At 43.5% G+C, this 21,237-nt stretch overlaps 1 protein-coding gene across 4 annotated transcripts in view; it reads left to right on the top strand.

Annotated features, from left to right (window-relative positions):
- The first annotated feature begins 894 nt into the window (after positions 1 to 894).
- The window catches only part of LOC106570560 (rho family-interacting cell polarization regulator 2), a 93,700-nt gene continuing 73,357 nt past the window's right edge, over positions 895 to 21,237 (top strand). For all 4 annotated transcript variants that reach the window (XM_045694931.2, XM_045694928.2, XM_045694930.2 and 1 more), the window contains exon 1: positions 895 to 1,331. In XM_045694931.2, the coding sequence (XP_045550887.1) occupies positions 1,199 to 1,331 (133 nt within the window). In that variant the 5' untranslated portion in view covers positions 895 to 1,198. The remainder of the gene's footprint in view (positions 1,332 to 21,237) is intronic.

Below are 21,237 nucleotides of genomic sequence, written 5' to 3'. Positions count from 1 at the left end.
CCTTAGGTAACCACAGCGCAGCATCTGTTGATTTGAATATGCATGATTGAAGTATACTAACATTAGCAGCAGCTACCACCGTCTCTATGATCCCTATTGATACCGAGGGCCGAATGAAGACATAGAGTTAGCAATCCCATGATCCCCTGCTGCGAGCTGTGAGGGAATGACAAGCCAGGACAGACACACCCGTACAAGGGTGCGCGTGTGTATTGTTGTGTATTGTTGTGTATTGTTAGATATTACTGAACTGTTGGAGCTAGAAACACAAGCATTTCACTACACCAGCAATAACATCTGCTGAACATGTGTGTGCAACCAATACAATTTGATATGACATATTTCCACACACACACACACACACACACACACACACACACACACACACACACACACACACACACACACACACACACACACACACACACACACACACACACACACACACGGCAAAGGGACCTAGCACCTCAAGTCCCTGCTGTCCCAAAATAAAGCAGTTAATTATGCCAGCTAATCAGCAGCCACTTGGGCTGACTCGCTGAATAGTGCTCCTAAATGTTCATGTGCGCGCGCACACACACACACACACACACACACACAACGTGCACACACACACCACATGCACACACACCACACACACACACACACACACACACACACACACACACACACACACACACACACACACACACACACACACACACACACACACACACACACACACACACACACCACACGTAAACCACACGCACAAACACACACACACACATACCACACACACACGCACACACACCACACACAACAAGTGTACTTGAATTCTCTCGCTTTCACACAGGAAATTATGAAATCATCTGTGTTGATAAAACTCGGTGGTGGTAGTGGTGAGGGCTTCCCACACACACACACACACACACTCTCACACACACTCCCGTCCATCCATCCATCCCCACACACACAGGCCTGGTGCAGGGAGTGATCAGGCAGACGAAGAGCAGCTCTCAGTCATTGTCTGCCTGCCTAGCTTCTCTACTCAGGCTGGATCTGATTCCTGACGGGGAGCGGCCATCCATCACCCGGAGCAGGAAGAAGAGGCCAACACAGCTCTGATTCAATTTTACACTCGAGTCACCCGGTCGCACAGAAACAAACCCACCAACGCTTAACCACCCAGAGAGGGGAAAGAAGGGGTAAAGAAGTGATGGCTATGGCTGACATCGGCGAGGATCAAGATGACCTAAATGAAGTGATGGCTATGGCCGACATCGGCGAGGATCAAGATGACCTAAATGAAGTGATGCGTGAGGAAATGGAGGATGGCATCATCTATGATGGTAAGAGGACTGCTTTACGTGTTTGAGGATAGATAGGTGCTCCTGGTGCTACATGGGGTCAGTGTAGGAGGCACCATAAAGGAGACGGGTGTAGAGGCTTTGGGTCTGTGGTTAGGTGGCCCTGAACCCACTGGGCACAAACTGGTTGAATCAACGTTGTTTCCACGTACATGTAATTTAAACAACAAAAATCAAAGAGAGGATTTTGAATCATTTGTGGAAAAGTGATTTGATTTTGTAAAAAGTCATCAACTTAAAGGAATTTCCATAATGTTTGTCATTTTTTTCACCCAACTTTTAATCTAAATCCAATAACATGCTTCAAATGTTTGTTGAGTTCATATTGAATTCACATTAGTTGACAACTCAAATCAAATCTAAATGTTGAAACGATGTCTGTGTTCAGTGGGTATCTCCTATGATAGCAGGATAGATGGGAGCCCCAGCACGGTGCTCCATGTGTCAACGGCTGCTCCCTAGTCATCATTTTAAGGTGGTCATACGTACTCATGACAAGTCTTAATGTATTACACCTGTAGACGGTTATACTTGTTATGGATGGGTGCTCCATGGGATCAATGTACTGCACTTTACTGAGAGGCTATGGATGGCACCATGAGGGGGGACTGAAGGAGGGGCATCGGGGCTACGGATGGCACCATGAGGGGGGACTGAAGGAGGGGCATCAGGGCTATGGATGGCACCATGAGGGGGGACTGAAGGAGGTGCATCGGGGCTATGGATGGCACCATGAGGGGGGACTGAAGGAGGGGCATCGGGGCTATGGATGGGTGGGAAGGACACACTAGCGTTGAGGTGATGACTGACACTAAAGACGTGATGAGGTGATAACTGATACTAAAGACAGGTGATGACTGATACTAAATGTAGTGTGGATTGAAAAGGTTCCCAGTGTGGGTTTAGACAGAGCTGAGGTGATGTCATCACCATATTGACCAGTGTGGGTTTAGACAGTGCTGAGGTGATGTCATCACCATATTGACCAGTGTGGGTTTAGACAGAGCTGAGGTGATGTCATCACCATATTGACCAGTGTGGGTTTAGACAGTGCTGAGGTGATGTCATCACCATATTGACCAGTGTGGGTTTAGACAGAGCTGAGGTGATGTCATCACCATATTGACCAGTGTGGGTTTAGACAGTGCTGAGGTGATGTCATCACCATATTGACCAGTGTGGGTTTAGACAGTGCTGAGGTGATGTCATCACCATATTGACCAGTGTGGGTTTAGACAGAGCTGAGGTGATGTCATCACCATATTGACCAGTGTGGGTTTAGACCGAGCTGAGGTGATGTCATCACCATATTGACCAGTGTGGGTTTAGACCGAGCTGAGGTGATGTCATCACCATATTGACCAGTGTGGGTTTAGACAGAGCTGAGGTGATGTCATCACCATATGGACCAGTGTGGGTTTAGACCGAGCTGAGGTGATGTCATCACCATATTGACCAGTGTGGGTTTAGACAGAGCTGAGGTGACGTCATCACCATATTGACCAGTGTGGGTTTAGACAGTGCTGAGGTGATGTCATCACCATATTGACCAGTGTGGGTTTAGACAGAGCTGAGGTGATGTCATCACCATATTGACCAGTGTGGGTTTAGACAGAGCTGAGGTGATGTCATCACCATATTGACCAGTGATTGACTTTGTGCTACCAGAGAATTACATTTTGAAAGATTACATTGGTTTTGCACAGTTCCCTTTCTGCTGTCTCTGTGCTGCTTGTTGATCGATGTTCAACTTTTTAGAAGGCAGCAGAGAAGAGAGTTTTGTGTGGGTGTTCTTGTATAACTGGCAGATGTTTTAAACCAAACATTATATACCACAAGAGAGTATTTTAACCCAATATAATCATAATGTGCATTGCATTTTCCACTGTGACGTAAGAGAATTGAATGATGAAGTGAATGTTTTGGGACGTAGCAGTTTGGACAGTATCAAGGGGAAGTACAACTACTAACAGCTGGTGAAATCATTTTCTTTCTCTTGCACTAGTCTTCCACCCATTATATATGAGCCACTCCACTTCAGCTGTTGAAAACGCTATATGCAAACTAGCTTGCTATTGCAATACTTATTATGGTAATGTATAAAAACAACATTTTAATGTCTCTAGTGAAACATACATACAATCAATGCGGAAGACACATTTCAGTTGAATGCATTCAGTTGTACAACTGACTGGGTATTGCCCCTTTCCCTTTCCCTTCCTATAATAAACAATATGCAGGGTATTCCTAGATTCAGATTCATGCACCATGTTGGTCCTGTAATGTATGATAATGTCTAGGTTGGTTGACCCACTTTGCAGTAAATTAAATGAGCCAATGGTAATGTCACTTCTGTCCTTGTGAGCAAAAACACAGCCAGGAGGTAGACACACACGCTTACGGTTAACCGTTAATCGGTTAGCTGCAGAAAATACATTTGACCGGTCATGCTTATCGTTCTATGGGTTAATTCAATTGGCTCGTTTGTATTTTCGTTATTCGTCATGTGTACAGCATACAGAGAGCCTAGTTTGAGCGGAATAGCCTACCACCTGTCAGACAGCTAAGAGTAGCTCCTCGAAAAGCATGTAGGCTACTTGGGTGAAACCTGCTTTTGGAAGCCCAGTAATTGGTCAGCCCAGTAATTGGTCAGCCCAGTCATTGGTCAGCCCAGTCATTGGTCAGCCCAGTCATTGCACAACAAAAAACAATTCTAAATGCAGTCGCATATTAAAAACTTTGGTGGCCACGATTAAAAAGGAGTTATTTTATTTCTCAATCTCAACTGGTAAAGTTGCATTTAGATGCATAGGCTATAGACTGCCTACTGTTGACTATCAGCACATCACCCACCTCTTTGCAACGTTTATTTTATTTATTCAACTAGGCAAGTCAGTTAAGAACAAATTCTTATTTACAATGACGGTCTACCCTGGCCAAGCCCTAACCCGGACGATGCTGGGCCAATTGTGCACCGCCCTATGGGACTCCCAATCACGGCCGGTTGTGATACTGCCTGGAATCAAACCAGGGTCTGTAGTGACGCCTCTAACACTGAGATGCAGTGCCTTAGACCGCTGTGCCACTCGGGAGCCCCACTAACGTCAGCTTGAGGCTGTGTAATTGTTTGAAACCTGAACACTTTACTTCAAATGAATGAGGCATTTCTTTTCTTGTTTCAAAGTAGCCTTGCCAAAATCCATCCATAGAAATGTGGAGGCAATTATTTTATAAAAACTTCCTCATCGTTAGTGTTTTAGTGTTTTATCTCGTGTGGAACCGCTCCCATTAGCGCGTGCTGTTTAGAACAGTGTTTTATCTCGTGTGGAACCGCTCCCATTAGTGTGTGCTGTTTAGAACAGTGTTTTATCTCGTGTGGAACCGCTCCCATTAGTGTGTGCTGTTTAGAACAGTGTTTTATCTCGTGTGGAACCGCTCCCATTAGCGCGTGCTGTTTAGAACAGTGTTTTATCTCGTGTGGAACCGCTCCTATTAGTGTGTGCTGTTTAGAACAGTGTTTTATCTCGTGTGGAACCGCTCCCATTAGCGCGTGCTGTTTAGAACAGTGTTTTATCTCGTGTGGAACCGCTCCCATTAGTGTGTGCTGTTTAGAACAGTGTTTTATCTCGTGTGGAACCGCTCCCATTAGTGTGTGCTGTTTAGAACAGTGTTTTATCTCGTGTGGAACCGCTCCCATTAGTGTGTGCTGTTTAGAACAGTGTTTTATCTCGTGTGGAACCGCTCCCATTAGCGCGTGCTGTTTAGAACAGTGTTTTATCTCGTGTGGAACCGCTCCCATTAGCGCGTGCTGTTTAGAACAGTGTTTTCCACGTTTTATTAGTTGCTTCATTGCTGGAATTGCATGTTCAATAGTATGTTATAGGATTTTCACTAGACATCGATAGCCTTGCTATTGTTGCATTTTTCCATTAATAGCTTCATGAAAAATGTCCAGTCCTTGTATGCATGGGGGTGGCAGGTAGCCTAGTGGTTAGAGCGTTGGGCCAGTAACCGAAAAGTTATAATATCAAATCCCTGACCTGACAAGGTAAAGATCTGTCGTTCTGCTCCTGAACAAGGTTAACCCACTGTTCCTAGACTTGCCTAGTTAAAAGAAATGCATGCATAGTATCAGACAGGAAGAGATGAAGTGGCCAAAATTGCTAAGGGCTTATTTTGCGGTTTATTCTTGTTGTCTTGCTTCCCGCCTTGGGACGAATCCCATTGTTAAGGACGAAACATAGTATTTTTTGTTGGTCAGGTCATTTTACTGTTTTGATTTTTTTGTAACGTTTGTTGACCATTTAATGTTGACCACTTAGTCTCCTCCTTCAGTCTTCTTCTTCTTCTGACTTTATATGGCGGTTGGCAACCAACTTTAAGGTGCATTACCACTACCAACTGGGCTGGAGTATGGACCTCAGTTCATCTTTCAATCAACCACGTGGGTATGTACTCCTAAAAACCAATGAGGAGATGGGAGAGGCGGGTCTTGCAGCTTGTCAATCGTCACAAATAGAACCAGTTCTATTTTAGCGGCAGGCTACGCTGACACTTGTTGACACGCATGAGCAGTGTGGGTGCAACGATTTAAAAATGTATTTTGCATCTATCGCGCACGCAACGGGGGCAGTGTGGTCAGCATGTTAGGCTGCCATAGAGTCAATTATGACTTAGGTGGCACGTTTCCCTGCGGTCGAGTGTGGCAGCAGAAATAGCAGAGTGCTGTAGTACTATAGAGGGGTGGAGATCGGCTCAGAGCTCTCTTTCATACTCTTTTCTCTCTCTCTCTCTCTCTCTCCCGTTTTCTCTCTCTCTCCCGTTTTCTCTCTCTCTCTCTCCCGTCTTCTCTCTCTCTTTGGAGTAGTTCATGTATGATGAAACAATGACACTGAAAATGCTTTGATACTCTAAAACAAATAATTATGCTGATACAGTGGCAATATGTCTCTCATGGTAGAGTCTGCAACTGCGGTTTACTGTACCTTATGAAACTGTGATGACAGATTTCAAACAGACCTTTAACCTTCTCCAAGTTTCCTAAATCAGTCCACTATTGCAGTTGTTTTCAATCTTATTTCCTGAATCCTGACTGGTAATGGTGTGACAGTGGATAAAGAATAAGTCACTTCCCTAAATGACTTATTAGGCTATTATTTTTATTTGTTTTATTTGAGAAAACTTTTTGTTGTTGCCCTTTTTCTCCCCAATTTTGTGGTATCCAAATGATAGTTACAGTCTTGTCTCATCGCTGCAACTCCCGTGCGGACTCGGGAGAGGCGAAGGTTGAGAGCCGTGCGTTATTATTCATATTATTATTTTTATTATTAGTATTATTATTATTAGTAGTAGTAGTACTAGTATTATTAGTATTATGATTATTAGTAGTAGTATTATTAGTATTATTATTATTCTTTTTAGTATTATTATTATTATTAGTAGTACTAGTATTATTAGTGTTATTAGTAGTACTAGTATTATTAGTGTTATTAGTAGTACTAGTATTATTAGTGTTATTAGTATTATTATTATTTGTGTTATTCGTATTATTAGTAGTAGTAGTACTAGTATTATTAGTGTTATTAGTATTATTAGTATTATTAGTAGTAGTAGTACTACTAGTATTATTAGTATTATTATTAGTAGCAGTACTACTAGTATTATTAGTGTTATTAGTATTATTATTAGTAGTATTATTAGTAGTAGTATGTTTTCATTCAATCAAGCAAAACAAATGTGATATAAATGAAAAGAAGAAAAAGGCGGTGTAATTATGTGGTCTCCATAAGTTATATAAAGGACTACATTGGCAGAGGCCTAGCAGCCTGCGGGAAGATTGAGGAAAGTGGTGAGTCTGTACATCCCAAAGAGCGTTGATTGTGAGTTCTGACAGGAAACGGGGTCCGATGTAGTCCAAGAAAGACATTAAGCACTAGTGTTAGCAGGGAAGGAGAGTTTACTGGGTCAGTAGGGACAGAAAAACCCAAAGAAAGGTGCCACTTCAGCAAGAGGAGAGATGTTTCTGAAAGCTCCTTGTAGGCCTATATAACAGTAGTGTACCTGTACCTGTAGGCCTATATAACAGTAGTGTACCTGTACCTGTAGGCCTATATAACAGTAGTGTACCTGTACCTGTAGGCCTATATAACAGTAGTGTACCTGTACCTGTAGGCCTATATAACAGTAGTGTACCTGTACCTATAGGCCTATATAATAGTAGTGTACCTGTACTTGTAGGCCTATATAATAGTAGTGTACCTGTACCTGTAGGCCTATATAACAGTAGTGTACCTGTACCTGTAGGCCTATATAATAGTAGTGTACCTGTACCTGTAGGCCTATATAATAGTAGTGTACCTGTACTTGTAGGCCTATATAATAGTAGTGTACCTGGGTCCTGTATAGTACTGTTACACTACCTGGTCTAGGAGCCTCTCCTCCAATCAGATCCCTCGTTGTGATACATGCTCCTCCCTTCCTATGGGCTTGATCAGTCAGAGTGGTGCAGCATTTAGCACACCATTGCAGGCTCTTGCTTGAAGAGCCACAGTGATACCGAAGCTATACAGCCCCACACAGTTCAAATCACATCAATCTTTATTTATATAGCACATTTCATACAAATTTAGTGTAATCTGATGTGCTTTAGCCAAGCTTTAATTGGCCTTGTTCACCTGTGGCCTATAAGCCCCCTCTACACTTACCAGAAAGCATAGCTAGAATGAAGTTCAATGAACTCAACCCCTTCTGCGGTGCACCTGTGACACACTACACCACATGACCCTAGAGCACCGCCATGTTGTCATCTATAGAAAATGTTACTACAGCCCCAGGGTGAAACAGAGGACAAATATATCTCTGACTTTTCTCGCTGAACCACAAGGCAGCTCAGTGTGTGCTACTGTAGCCAGCAAGAGCCAGAAAGGAGTGTGTGTGTGTGTGTGTGTGTGTGTGTGTGTGTGTGTGTGTGTGTGTGTGTGTGTGTGTGTGTGTGTGTGTGTGTGTGTGTGTGTGTGTGTGTGTGTGTGTGTGTGTTTGTACTGTATGTGTGTGTTAGAACCTGTAATATGCAGTGACCCAGGCAGGATGACCGATACAAGAAGCAGTATCAGGTTTCACAAATCCATATATTCTGTGAGCCTCTCCTTGTCTAGACATGTCTTGTGCTGCTGCAACCCAGGAAACTAGATCCTGACAGGGGCCTCGTGGAGCCTACTGAGGTTGTACTGTATTACACAGGAGACGCACACACACACACCCTCTCTTTCTTTATCCCTCTCTCTGTGTAATGATTGATGAGGTGAAGGAGGAGGGAGGGAGTGACAGATGATTTATCTCAACAGACTCAGGGTTTGACAGGCTCAGTGTTGAGACGGTATCAGTTGATCTGGATCTGAAGCGGGATCTCAACATTACGAAGTCTGGATCTGAAGCGGGTTCTCATCATTATGAAGTCTGGATCTGAAGCGGGTTCTCATCATTACGAAGTCTGGATCTGAAGCGGGATCTCAACATTACGAAGTCTGGATCTGAAGCGGGTTCTCATCATTATGAAGTCTGGATCTGAAGCGGGTTCTCATCATTATGAAGTCTGGATCTGAAGCGGGATCTCAACATTACAAAGTCTGGATCTGAAGCGGGTTCTCATCATTACGAAGTCTGGATCTGAAGCGGGATCTCAACATTACAAAGTCTGAATCTGAAGCGGGTTCTCAACATTACAAAGTCTGAATCTGAAGCGGGATCTCAACATTACGAAGTCTGGATCTGAAGCGGGATCTCAACATTACGAAGTCTGGATCTGAAGCGGGTTCTCATCATTATGAAGTCTGGATCTGAAGCGGGTTCTCATCATTACGAAGTCTGGATCTGAAGCGGGATCTCAACATTACGAAGTCTGGATCTGAAGCGGGTTCTCATCATTATGAAGTCTGGATCTGAAGCGGGTTCTCATCATTATGAAGTCTGGATCTGAAGCGGGATCTCAACATTACAAAGTCTGGATCTGAAGCGGGTTCTCATCATTACGAAGTCTGGATCTGAAGCGGGATCTCAACATTACAAAGTCTGAATCTGAAGCGGGTTCTCAACATTACAAAGTCTGAATCTGAAGCGGGATCTCAACATTACGAAGTCTGGATCTGAAGCGGGATCTCAACATTATGAAGTCTGCCAGTGTCTCAACACAATGTGTTCAGTCATCATATTGTGCCTTTGAGTGGCATGGTTAGCTTTTCCCTGGAAATGAATCAGAGAGCGCTGATGTTTTGGGCGTCTGACAACTGAGAGGAACAATTACGGTTCTGTGTGTGACACTGTCTGTTCACAACTAGTACCAATATCCCAATACTGTCCGAGGAACAATGGTGGATGATTATTGTTAAAGGGTGAAATTAGTACAAGATGAGTAATGTCAGAGAACTGATAAATTCATGACATCTTCACAGTACATGCACACAGGAAGTTGCACAGAATTTTCACAACGTTCAAGTTTGCGCTCAGCAGACCTGAAATTAGTTCAGTAGCCCAAGAAATTGGAGGGAACATTGACACACCACTCCAGGCCTAGAGAACACACACACACACACACACACACACACACACACACACACACACACACACACACACACACACACACACACACACACACACACACACACACACACACACACACACACCCCTTCCTACTCCTGCACTCCTCTCCTCCTCCTCTTTTCCGACCGCAATAGGGCTTACAAACAGACAGGCCTGACCTCTGCACTCAGACTGAAACTAGTCTGCCCAGAGACTCTCTGGAACCAAGAAAAAGACACACAACTCACACACTGTTTAAACACACAACTCACACACTGTTTAAACACACAACTCACACACCGTTTAAACACACAACTCACACACCGTTTAAACACACAACTCACACACCGTTTAAACACACAACTCACACACCGTTTAAACACACAACTCACACACCGTTTAAACACATAACTCACACACTGTTTAAACACACAACTCACACACTGTTTAAACACACAACTCACACACTGTTTAAACACACAACTCACACACACCGTTTAAACACACAACTCACACACACCGTTTAAACACACAACTCACACACACCGTTTAAACACACAACTCACACACCGTTTAAACACACAACTCACACACCGTTTAAACACACAACTCACACACTGTTTAAACACACAACTCACACACTGTTTAAACACACAACTCACACACACCGTTTAAACACACAACTCACACACACCGTTTAAACACACAACTCACACACCGTTTAAACACATAACTCACACACTGTTTAAACACACAACTCACACACTGTTTAAACACACAACTCACACACTGTTTAAACACACAACTCACACACACCGTTTAAACACACAACTCACACACCGTTTAAACACATAACTCACACACTGTTTAAACACACAACTCACACACTGTTTAAACACACAACTCACACACTGTTTAAACACACAACTCACACACACCGTTTAAACACACAACTCACACACACCGTTTAAACACACAACTCACACACCGTTTAAACACACAACTCACACACCGTTTAAACACATAACTCACACACTGTTTAAACACACAACTCACACACTGTTTAAACACACAACTCACACACACCGTTTAAACACACAACTCACACACCGTTTAAATACACAACACACACTGTTTAAACACACAACTCACACACTGTTTAAACACACAACTCACACACACCGTTTAAACACACAACTCACACACCGTTTAAATACACAACACACACTGTTTAAACACACAACTCACACACTGTTTAAACACACAACTCACACACACCGTTTAAACACACAACTCACACACACCGTTTAAACACACAACTCACACACCGTTTAAATACACAACACACACACTGTTTAAACTCACAACTCACACACTGTTTAAACACACAACTCACACACTGTTTAAACACACAACTCACACACTGTTTAAACACACAACTCACACACTGTTTAAACACACAACTCACACACACCGTTTAAACACACAACTCACACACACCGTTTAAACACACAACTCACACACTGTTTAAACACACAACTCACACACTGTTTAAACACACAACTCACACACTGTTTAAACACATAACTCACAAACTGTTTAAATACACAACACACACACTGTTTAAATACACAACACACACACTGTTTAAATACACAACTCACACACTGTTTAAATACACAACTCACACACTGTTTAAATACACAACTCGCACACTGTTTAAACACACAACTCACACACTGTTTAAACACACAACTCACACACTGTTTAAACACACAACTCACACACACCGTTTAAACACACAACTCATACACACCGTTTAAACACACAACTCACACACACCGTTTAAACACACAACTCACACACCGTTTAAACACACAACTCACACACCGTTTAAATACACAACTCACACACACCGTTTAAACACACAACTCACACACACCATTTAAACACACAACTCACACACCGTTTAAACACACAACTCACACACTGTTTAAACACACAACTCACACACACCGTTTAAACACACAACTCACACACTGTTTAAACACATAACTCACACACTGTTTAAACACACAACACACACACACCGTTTAAACACACAACTCACACACCGTTTAAACACACAACTCACACACTGTTTAAACACACAACTCACACACACCGTTTAAACACACAACTCACACACTGTTTAAACACATAACTCACACACTGTTTAAACACACAACTCACACACTGTTTAAACACACAACTCACACACTGTTTAAACACATAACTCACACACTGTTTAAACACACAACTCACACACCGTTTAAACACACAACTCACACACTGTTTAAATACACAACTCACACACACTGTTTAAACACACACACACCGTTTAAACACACAACTCACACACTGTTTAAATACACAACACACACACTGTTTAAATACACAACTCACACACTGTTTAAATACACAACTCACACACTGTTTAAATACACAACTCACACACACTGTTTAAACACACAACACACACACTGTTTAAACACACAACTCACACACTGTTTAAACACACAACACACACCGTTTAAACACACAACTCACACACTGTTTAAATACACAACACACACACTGTTTAAACACACACACTGTTTAAACACACACACTGTTTAAACACACAACACACACCGTTTAAACACACAACTCACACACCGTTTAAACACACAACTCACACACTGTTTAAATACACAACACACACACACTGTTTAAATACACAACACACACACACTGTTTAAACACACACACTGTTTAAACACACACACTGTTTAAACACACAACTCACACACTGTTTAAATACACAACACACACACTGTTTAAATACACAACTCACACACTGTTTAAATACACAACTCACACACACTGTTTAAACACACACACCGTTTAAATACACAACACACACCAACTGTTTAAATACACAACACACACTGTTTAACACACACACTGTTTAAACACACAACTCACACACTGTTTAAATACACAACACACACACTGTTTAAATACACAACACACACACACTGTTTAAACACACACAGTGTGAAGATTCTCTGGAAGCCAAGTAAAAACACTCACACACACTGTTTATCTTTCTCTCTGGAGTTGGGCCGAGCTAAACTTCAACACTCTAACATACAGCCTCTAACCGACAGACTCTAACCGGTAGCCATTAACCGACAGCTTCTAACAGACAGCCTCCAACCCTCAACCTCTAAACGACATTCTCTAATTAACAGCCTTTAACCGTCAACCTCTAAACGACATTCTCTAATTAACAGCCTTTAACCGTCAACCTCTAACATACAGTTTCTAACCGACAGCCTCTAACTGTCTCTAACCGACAGCCTCTAACCGTCAACCTCTAACTGTCTCTAACATACAGTTTCTAACCGACAGCCTCTAACTGTCTCTAACCGACAGTTTCTAACCGACAGCCTCTAACTGTCTCTAACATACAGTTTCTAACCGACAGCCTCTAACTGTCTCTAACATACAGTTTCTAACCGACAGCCTATAGGGTGTCTCTAACATACAGGCTCTAACCGACAGCCTCTAACCAACAGCCTCTAACTGTCTCTAACATACAGGCTCTAACCGACAGCCTCTAACCGACAGCCTCTAACTGTCTCTAACATACAGTTTCTAACCGACAGCCTCTAACTGTCTCTAACATACAGTTTCTAACCGACAGCCTATAGGGTGTCTCTAACATACAGGCTCTAACCGACAGCCTCTAACCAACAGCCTCTAACTGTCTCTAACATACAGGCTCTAACCGACAGCCTCTAACCGACAGCCTCTAACTGTCTCTAACATACAGTTTCTAACCGACAGCCTCTAACTGTCTCTAACATACAGTTTCTAACCGACAGCCTCTAACTGTTTCTAACATACAGTTTCTAACCGACAGCCTCTAACTGTCTCTAACATACAGTTTCTAACCGACAGCCTCTAACTGTCTCTAACATACAGGCTCTAACCGACAGCCTCTAACCGACAGCCTCTAACTGTCTCTAACATACAGTTTCTAACCGACAGCCTCTAACCGACAGCCTCTAACTGTCTCTAACATACAGGCTCTAACCGACAGCCTCTAACCGACAGCCTCTAACCGACAGACTCTAACCGACAGCCTCTAACCGACAGCCTCTAACCGACAGCCTCTAACTGTCTCTAACATACAGCCTCTAACCGACAGACTCTAACCGACAGACTCTAACCGACAGACTCTAACCGACAGCCTCTAACCGACAGCCTCTAACCGACAGACTCTAACCGACAGCCTCTAACGTACACACGCAGGCTCTAACTGATAGCCTCGAACTGACCATCTCTAAGCAACAGCCTCTAACCAACCTTCATGGTCAGAATAATCGGATAAAGACTATGACTGTCTGTACTGTGTTTGGAGACTGGTGAATGGGAAACATTGCCTTGTGTTCACCCAGGAGGGGAAGCCTAGCCCTAACTAGCTTGTTAGTCTGCTTTTTCCTCTTTCTGACAGTTGCATCCATTGACCTAATTTAGCCTGAACAAGCTTCCACAAACACACGTCTCGGTTTGTTTTTTCTTTCTACAGAAGCAGAACAAGTAGAGAGAAAAACTGGAATGGCAAAATGGGAAGGTGAAGGGTTTATGAAGTGGGCAGGTGAAGGGTTTATGAAGTGGGCAGGTGAAGGGTTTATGAAGTGGGCAGGTGAAGGGTTTATAAAGTGGGCAGGTGAAAGGTTTATAAAGTGGGCAGGTGAAGGGTTTATGAAGTGGGCAGGTGAAGGGTTTATAAAGTGGGCAGGTGAAGGGTTTATGAAGTGGGCAGGTGAAGGGTTTATAAAGTGGGCAGGTGAAGGGTTTATGAAGTGGGCAGGTGAAGGGTTTATAAAGTGTGCAGGAGAAGGGTTTATGAAGTGGGCAGGAGAAGGGTTTATAAAGTGGGCAGGTGAAGGGTTTATGAAGTGGGCAGGTGAAGGGTTTATAAAGTGTGCAGGAGAAGGGTTTATGAAGTGGGCAGGTGAAGGGTTTATGAAGTGGGCAGGTGAAGCGTTTATGAAGTGGGCAGGTGAAGGGTTTATAAAGTGGGAAGGTGAAGGATTTATAAAGTGGGCAGGAGAAGGGTTTATAATCTATGGAATTGTAAGTCACAATATTGGGTTCAGGGAGATATTAGAAATGTTGCCTATAGATGGTTTCAATGACACAAGATGTCATGACATTTTATGACATTTGTTATGTAATTTGTTTCTGAGAATGACATTGGTATGAGAGGGAGAGAGATAGAGTTTCCCTACTGTGATGGGTAGAATGTTCTGTGATGGGTGGATCCTATTGCAAGTAGGTTCCTTTCCTTCCAGCCCACAATAAAGCTGGTGCTTGGAGGCTGGGCTTAGGCCTACCTGCAGGAGTCAAAGCCCTGTCATTAACCATGCTACAGGGCATGACAGCCCTATAATCTGCCCACGTCTGAGGCTGAGCAGCACTGCCTGTCCCACCCACCAGTAAAAAAACAAAAACATTCACAGAACAGCTGTATGGTTGAGTGAACTTTCAAAGCCATTTTGAAGGCTGTAAGTGCTAGACCCCCCACCGTCCACATCAGTGGAGGTTCCTCAGAGGAGGAAAGGGAGGACCATCCTCCTCAGTGAATTTCATAAAATAAAAATGGTAAAATATTGAAAAAGTTATCCTTTTTAGATAAAACTTTACTAAATATATTCACGTCACCAAATAATTGATTAAAACACACTGTTTTGCAATGCAAGTCTATAGTAGTCTCAACAGCACTCTGTAGGGTAGCACCATGATGCAGCCGGAGGACAGAAGCTAGCTGTCCTCCTCTTGGTACATTGACTTCAATACAAAACCTAGGAGGGGAGGCTCTTGGTTTTCTCCCCCTTCCATAGACTTACACAGTAATCATGACAACTTCCGGAGGACGTCCTCCAACCTATCAGAGCTCTTGCAGCATGAACTGACATGTTGTTCACCCAATCAAAGGATCAGAGAATTAATCTATTACTGAAAGCATAAGCTAGAGCTAGCTAGCACTGCAGTGCATAAAATGTGGTGAGTAGTTGACTCAAAGAGAGAGAAAGACAATTGTTGAACAGTTTTCAACAAATTAATTTCTTCAGAAAGGAAAAAGATGCAAGAGAGAGAGAGAATGTCATTTTCACTTACTTAGCTAGCAAATGCAGCTGGCTAGTTTAGTTACTCAAACACCCGGCTCAAACAGAGGGATGCTATGTTAGCTAGCTGGCTATGACTATACAACACACAACTGGATCTCTTCCAAGTCAAGGTAAGCTTTTGGTTTTATTAATTTATTGCCACTGGGGCCCACCGGTGTAACTGCTTACTGACTATCCACTGTAACGTTACTGCATGATTGTAGCGGTTCTACTAACGCGTTAGTTCTTTTAGCAATGTTGATTATGACGTTACTTTAGCTAACATGGGGATAACGATGTAGGCTGTGTGTAGCGGTTATGACATGGTTTGGCTTGGATTTTTTTGTTGTTGTCACATACAGCTGATGTGTTGTTCATTGAAGTCCACAAACATTTACATTTACATTTACATTTTAGTCATTTAGCAGACGCTCTTATCCAGAGCGACTTACAGTAGTGAATGCATACATTTCATTTAATTTCATGCATTTTTTTTGTATATTTTTTTTTGTACTGGCCCCCCGTGGGAATCGAACCCACAACCCTGGTGTTGCACACACCAACAAACGAAGGGCAAAGGTGAGAGGAGGAGAGTGTAGAGAGGCTAGAATGAATACAAGGTGGCTGCTATGAACGCAAACCGTGTTCATGCGTGATCAGGGGTTCATTCTGTTGATTAAACGGAAGCAAACGTAACAGGGATAAAAATACCTGAATTTGCCCAATAGAAACTCTTGTTTGCAACTGTTGGACTAATGATTACACCCTAGATCAGCTAGATGCAGGCAAGAGTGTGCAAGGTATTAAATGTGTCACTGTCTGTCATCTCAAATTTTTCTCTCGACCTGTGTGCACCTACATTGTAAACTTTCATTCATAGGCTAGGTTGTAGCAACCTCATGATGGGTATAGGGGAAATTAGAGTATCATGTAGTAGCCAGACCTATTTATTTAACCAGGTAAGCCAGTTGAGAACAAGTTCTCGTTTACAACTGCGACCTGGCCAAGATAAAGCAAAGCAGAGAGACAAAAACAACAACACAGAGTTACATATGGGATAAACAAACGTACAGTCAATAACACAATAGAAAAATCTGTATACAGTGTGTGCAAAATAAAGTAAGGAGCTAAGGCAATAAATAGGCCAATAGTGATTAATTACAATTTAGCAATTTACACTGGAGTGATACATGTGCAGATGAGGATGTGCAAGTTGAAAATACTTGTGTGAATAAGAGCAGAAAAACAAAAACAAATATGGGTGAGGTAGGTAGTTGGTTGGATGGGCTATTTACAGATGGGCTGTGTACAGCTACAACGATCGGTAAGCTGCTCTGACAGCTGACGCTTAAAGTTAGTGAGGGAGATATAAGTCTCCACCTTCAATAATTTTTGCAATTCGTTCCAGTCATTGGCAGCAGAGAACTGGAAGGAAAGGCAGCCAAAGGAGGTGTTGGCTTTGGGGATGACCAGTGAAATATACCTGCTGGAGCGCGTGCTACGGGTGGGTGTTGCTATGGTGACCAGTGAGCTGAGATAAGGCAGAGCTTTACCTAGCAAAGACTTATAGATGACTTGGGGCCAGTGGGTTTGGCGACTAATATGTAGAGAAGACCAGCCAACGAGAGCATACAGGTCGCAGTGGTGGGTAATACAGTATATGGGGCTTTGGTGACAAAATGGATGGCACTGTGATAGACTGCATCCAATTTGCTGAGTAGAGTGTTGGAGGCTATGTTGTAAATGACATCGCCGAAGTCAAGGATCTGTAGGATAGTCAGTTTTACGAGGGTATGTTTGGCAGCATGAGTGAAGGAGGCTTTGTTGTGAAATAGGAAGTCGATTCTAGATTTAACTGGATTGGAGATGCTTAATGTGAGTCTGGAAGGAAAGTTTACAGTCTAGCCAGACACCTAGGTATTTATAGTTGTCCACATATTCTAAGTCAGAACCGTCCAGAGTATTGATGCTAGTGGGGCGGGCGGGTGCGGGCAGCGATTGGTTGAAGAGCATGCATTTCATTTTACTATCATTTAAGAGCAGTTGGAGGCCAGGGAAGGAGTGTTGTATGGCATTGAATCTCGTTTGGAGGTTTGGTAACACAGTGTCCAGAGAAGGGCCAGATGTATCCATAATGGTGTTGTCTACGTAGAGGTGTATCAAAGAATCCCCCGCTGCAAGAGCAACATCATTGATGTATACAGAGAAAAGAGTCGGCCCGAGAATTGAAGCCTGTGGCACCCCCATAGAGAGGTCCGGACAACACGCCCTCCGATTTGACACACTGAACTCTATCTGAGCGAACCAGGCGAGGCAGTCATTAGAGAAACCAAGGCTATTGAGTCTGCTGATAAGATTACGGTGATTGACAGAGTCGAAAGCGTTGACCAGGTCGATGAAGAGGGCTGCACAGTACTGTCTTTTATCGATGGCGGTAATGATATTGTTTAGGACCTTGAGCATGGCTGAGGTGCACCCGTTACCAGCACGGAAACCAGATTGCATAGCGGAGAAGGTACGGTGGGATTGAAAATGGTCGGTAATCTGTTTGTTCACTTGGCTTTCGAAGACTTTAGAAAGGCAGGGCTGGATGGATATAGGTCTGTAACAGTTTTGGTCTGGAGTGTCTCCCCCTTTGAAGAGGGGGATGACCGCGGCCGCATTCCAATCTTTAGGAATCTCAGATGATACGAAAGAGGTAGAACAGACTAGTAATAGCGGTTGCAACAACGACGGCGGATCATTTTAGGAAGAGAGGGTCCAGATTGTCTAACCCAGCTGATTTGTAGGGGTCCAGATTTTGCAGCTCTTTCAGAACATCAGCTGTCTGGATATGGGTGAAGGAGAAACGGGGGGGGGGGGGGGGGGGGGGGCTTGGGCCAGTTGCTGCGGGGGGTGCAGAGCTGTTGGCTGGGGTTGGGGTAGCCAGATGGAAAGCATGCCCAGCCATAGAGAAATGCTTATTGAAATTCTTGATTAACGTGGATTTAGCAGTGGTGACAGTGTTTCCTAGTCTTAGTGCAGTGGGCAGCTGGGAGGAGGTGCTCTTATTCTCCATGGACTTTACAGTGTCCCAAAACTTGTTGGAATTAGTTCTGCAGGATGCAAATTTCTGTTTGAAAAAGCTAGCCTTTGCTTTCCTAACTGACTGTGTGTATTGGTTCCTGACTTCCCTGAAAAGTTGCATATCACGGGGACTATTCGAAGCTAGTGCAGTACACCACAGGGTGTTTTTGTGGTGGTCAAGGGCAGTCAAGTCTGGAGTGAACCAAGGGCTATAACTGTTCTTAGTTCTACATTTTTTGAAAGGGGCATGCTTATTTAAGATGGTGAGGAAAGCACTTTTAAAGAACAACCAGGCATCCTCTACTGACGGGATGAGGTCAGTATCCTTCCAGGATACCCGGGAAATGTCGATTAGAAAGGCCTGCTCGCAGAAGTGTTTTAGGGAGCGTTTGACAGTGATGAGGGATGGTCGTTTGACCGCGGACCCATAACGGACGCAGACAATGAGGCAGTGATTGCTGAGATCCTGGTTGAAAACAGCAGAGGTGTATTTAGAGGGCAAGTTGGTCAGGGTGATATCTATGTGGATGCCCATGTTTACGGATTTGGGGTTGTACCTGGTAGGTTCCTTGATCATTTGTGTGAGATTGAGGGCATCTAGCTTAGATTGAAGGACGGCCGGGGTGTTAAGCATAGGGGCATCTATAACAAGCAACAACAGTGAGGGACTTATTTCTGGAGAGATGGATCTTTAAAAGTAGAAGCTCAAACTGTTTGGGCACAGACCTGGATAGTATGACAAAACTCTGCAGGCTATCTCTACAGTAGATTGCAATTCCGCCCCCTTTAGCAGTTCTGTCTTGACGGAAAATGTTGTAATTGGGGATGGAAATTTCAGAATTCTTGGTGGCCTTCCTAAGCCAGGATTCCGACACGGCTAGGACATCAGGGTTGGCGGAGTGTGCTAAAGCAGTGAATAAAGCAAACTTAGGGAGGAGGCTTCTGATGTTAACATGCATGAACCCAAGGCTTTTACAGTTGCAGAAGTCAATAAATGAGAGCGCCTGGGGAATGGGAGTGATGCTGGGGGCTGCAGGGCCTGGGTTAACCTCCACATCACCAGAGGAACAGAGGAGGAGTAGGATGAGGGTACGGCTAAAGGCTATAAGAACTGGTCGTCTAGTGCTTTGGGAACAGAGAATAAAAGGAGCAGATTTCTGGGCGTGGTAGGATAGATTCAGGGCATAGTGTTCAGACAGGGGTATGGTAGGGTGCGAGTACAGTGGGGGTAAACCTAGGCATTGAGTGACGATGAGAGAGGTTGTATCTCTGGAGGCGCCAGTTAAGCTGGGTGCGGTCTCCGCATGTGTGGGGGTGGGACAAGGGGGCTCTCTGAGGCATGTTGAGCAGGATTAGGGGCTCTGCAGTAAAATAAAACAATGAGAGCTGCCCTAAACAACAGTATACAAGGCATATTGACATTAGAGAGAGGCATAAAGCAATCACAGGTGTTGATTGGGAGAGCTAAGACAACAACGGGTGAGACAACAACGGGTAAACAGCTAAGACAACAACAACGGGTAAATGGCGATGAATGGGCAGAGAGGGTCAGTTAGCTACACACAGGGCCTGAGTTCGAGGCTGGGGCCGACAGATAAACACAATGAAGTACCGTGTTAATGAACAGTCCAGCAGGCATCAGCTGTGTAGTCGAGTGATCATAGGGTGATCACATACACTTCAGTCTACACAGTAAAAGTGGTTCAGTGTTTGGAGGACTCATGGAGGCATTCTCTCAAACATACAATGAACCAGGCTATTTCCAGGGTGGTAACGAGCCCTGAGACATGGCTGTACATGGCCTCCATTACTATGGTGTCTAGTAGGATGGAAAACATTACTATGGTGTCTAGTAGGATGGAAAACATTATATGGTGTCTAGTAGGATATGAAATATTACTATGGTGTCTAGTAGGATGTAAAACATTACTATGGTGTCTAGTAGGATGTAAAACATTACTATGGTGTCTAGTAGGATGTAAAACATTACTATGGTGTCTAATAGGATGTACAACATTACTATGGTGTCTAGTAGGATGTAAAAC

Source organism: Salmo salar, chromosome 14, assembly GCF_965601325.2.
Source record: "Salmo salar chromosome 14, fSalSal1, whole genome shotgun sequence".
In the NCBI taxonomy this organism is placed as follows: Eukaryota; Metazoa; Chordata; class Actinopteri; order Salmoniformes; family Salmonidae; genus Salmo; species Salmo salar.
The sequence above is the reverse complement of the archived record's forward strand: the minus strand, read 5'-3'. Positions and strand labels throughout refer to the sequence as shown.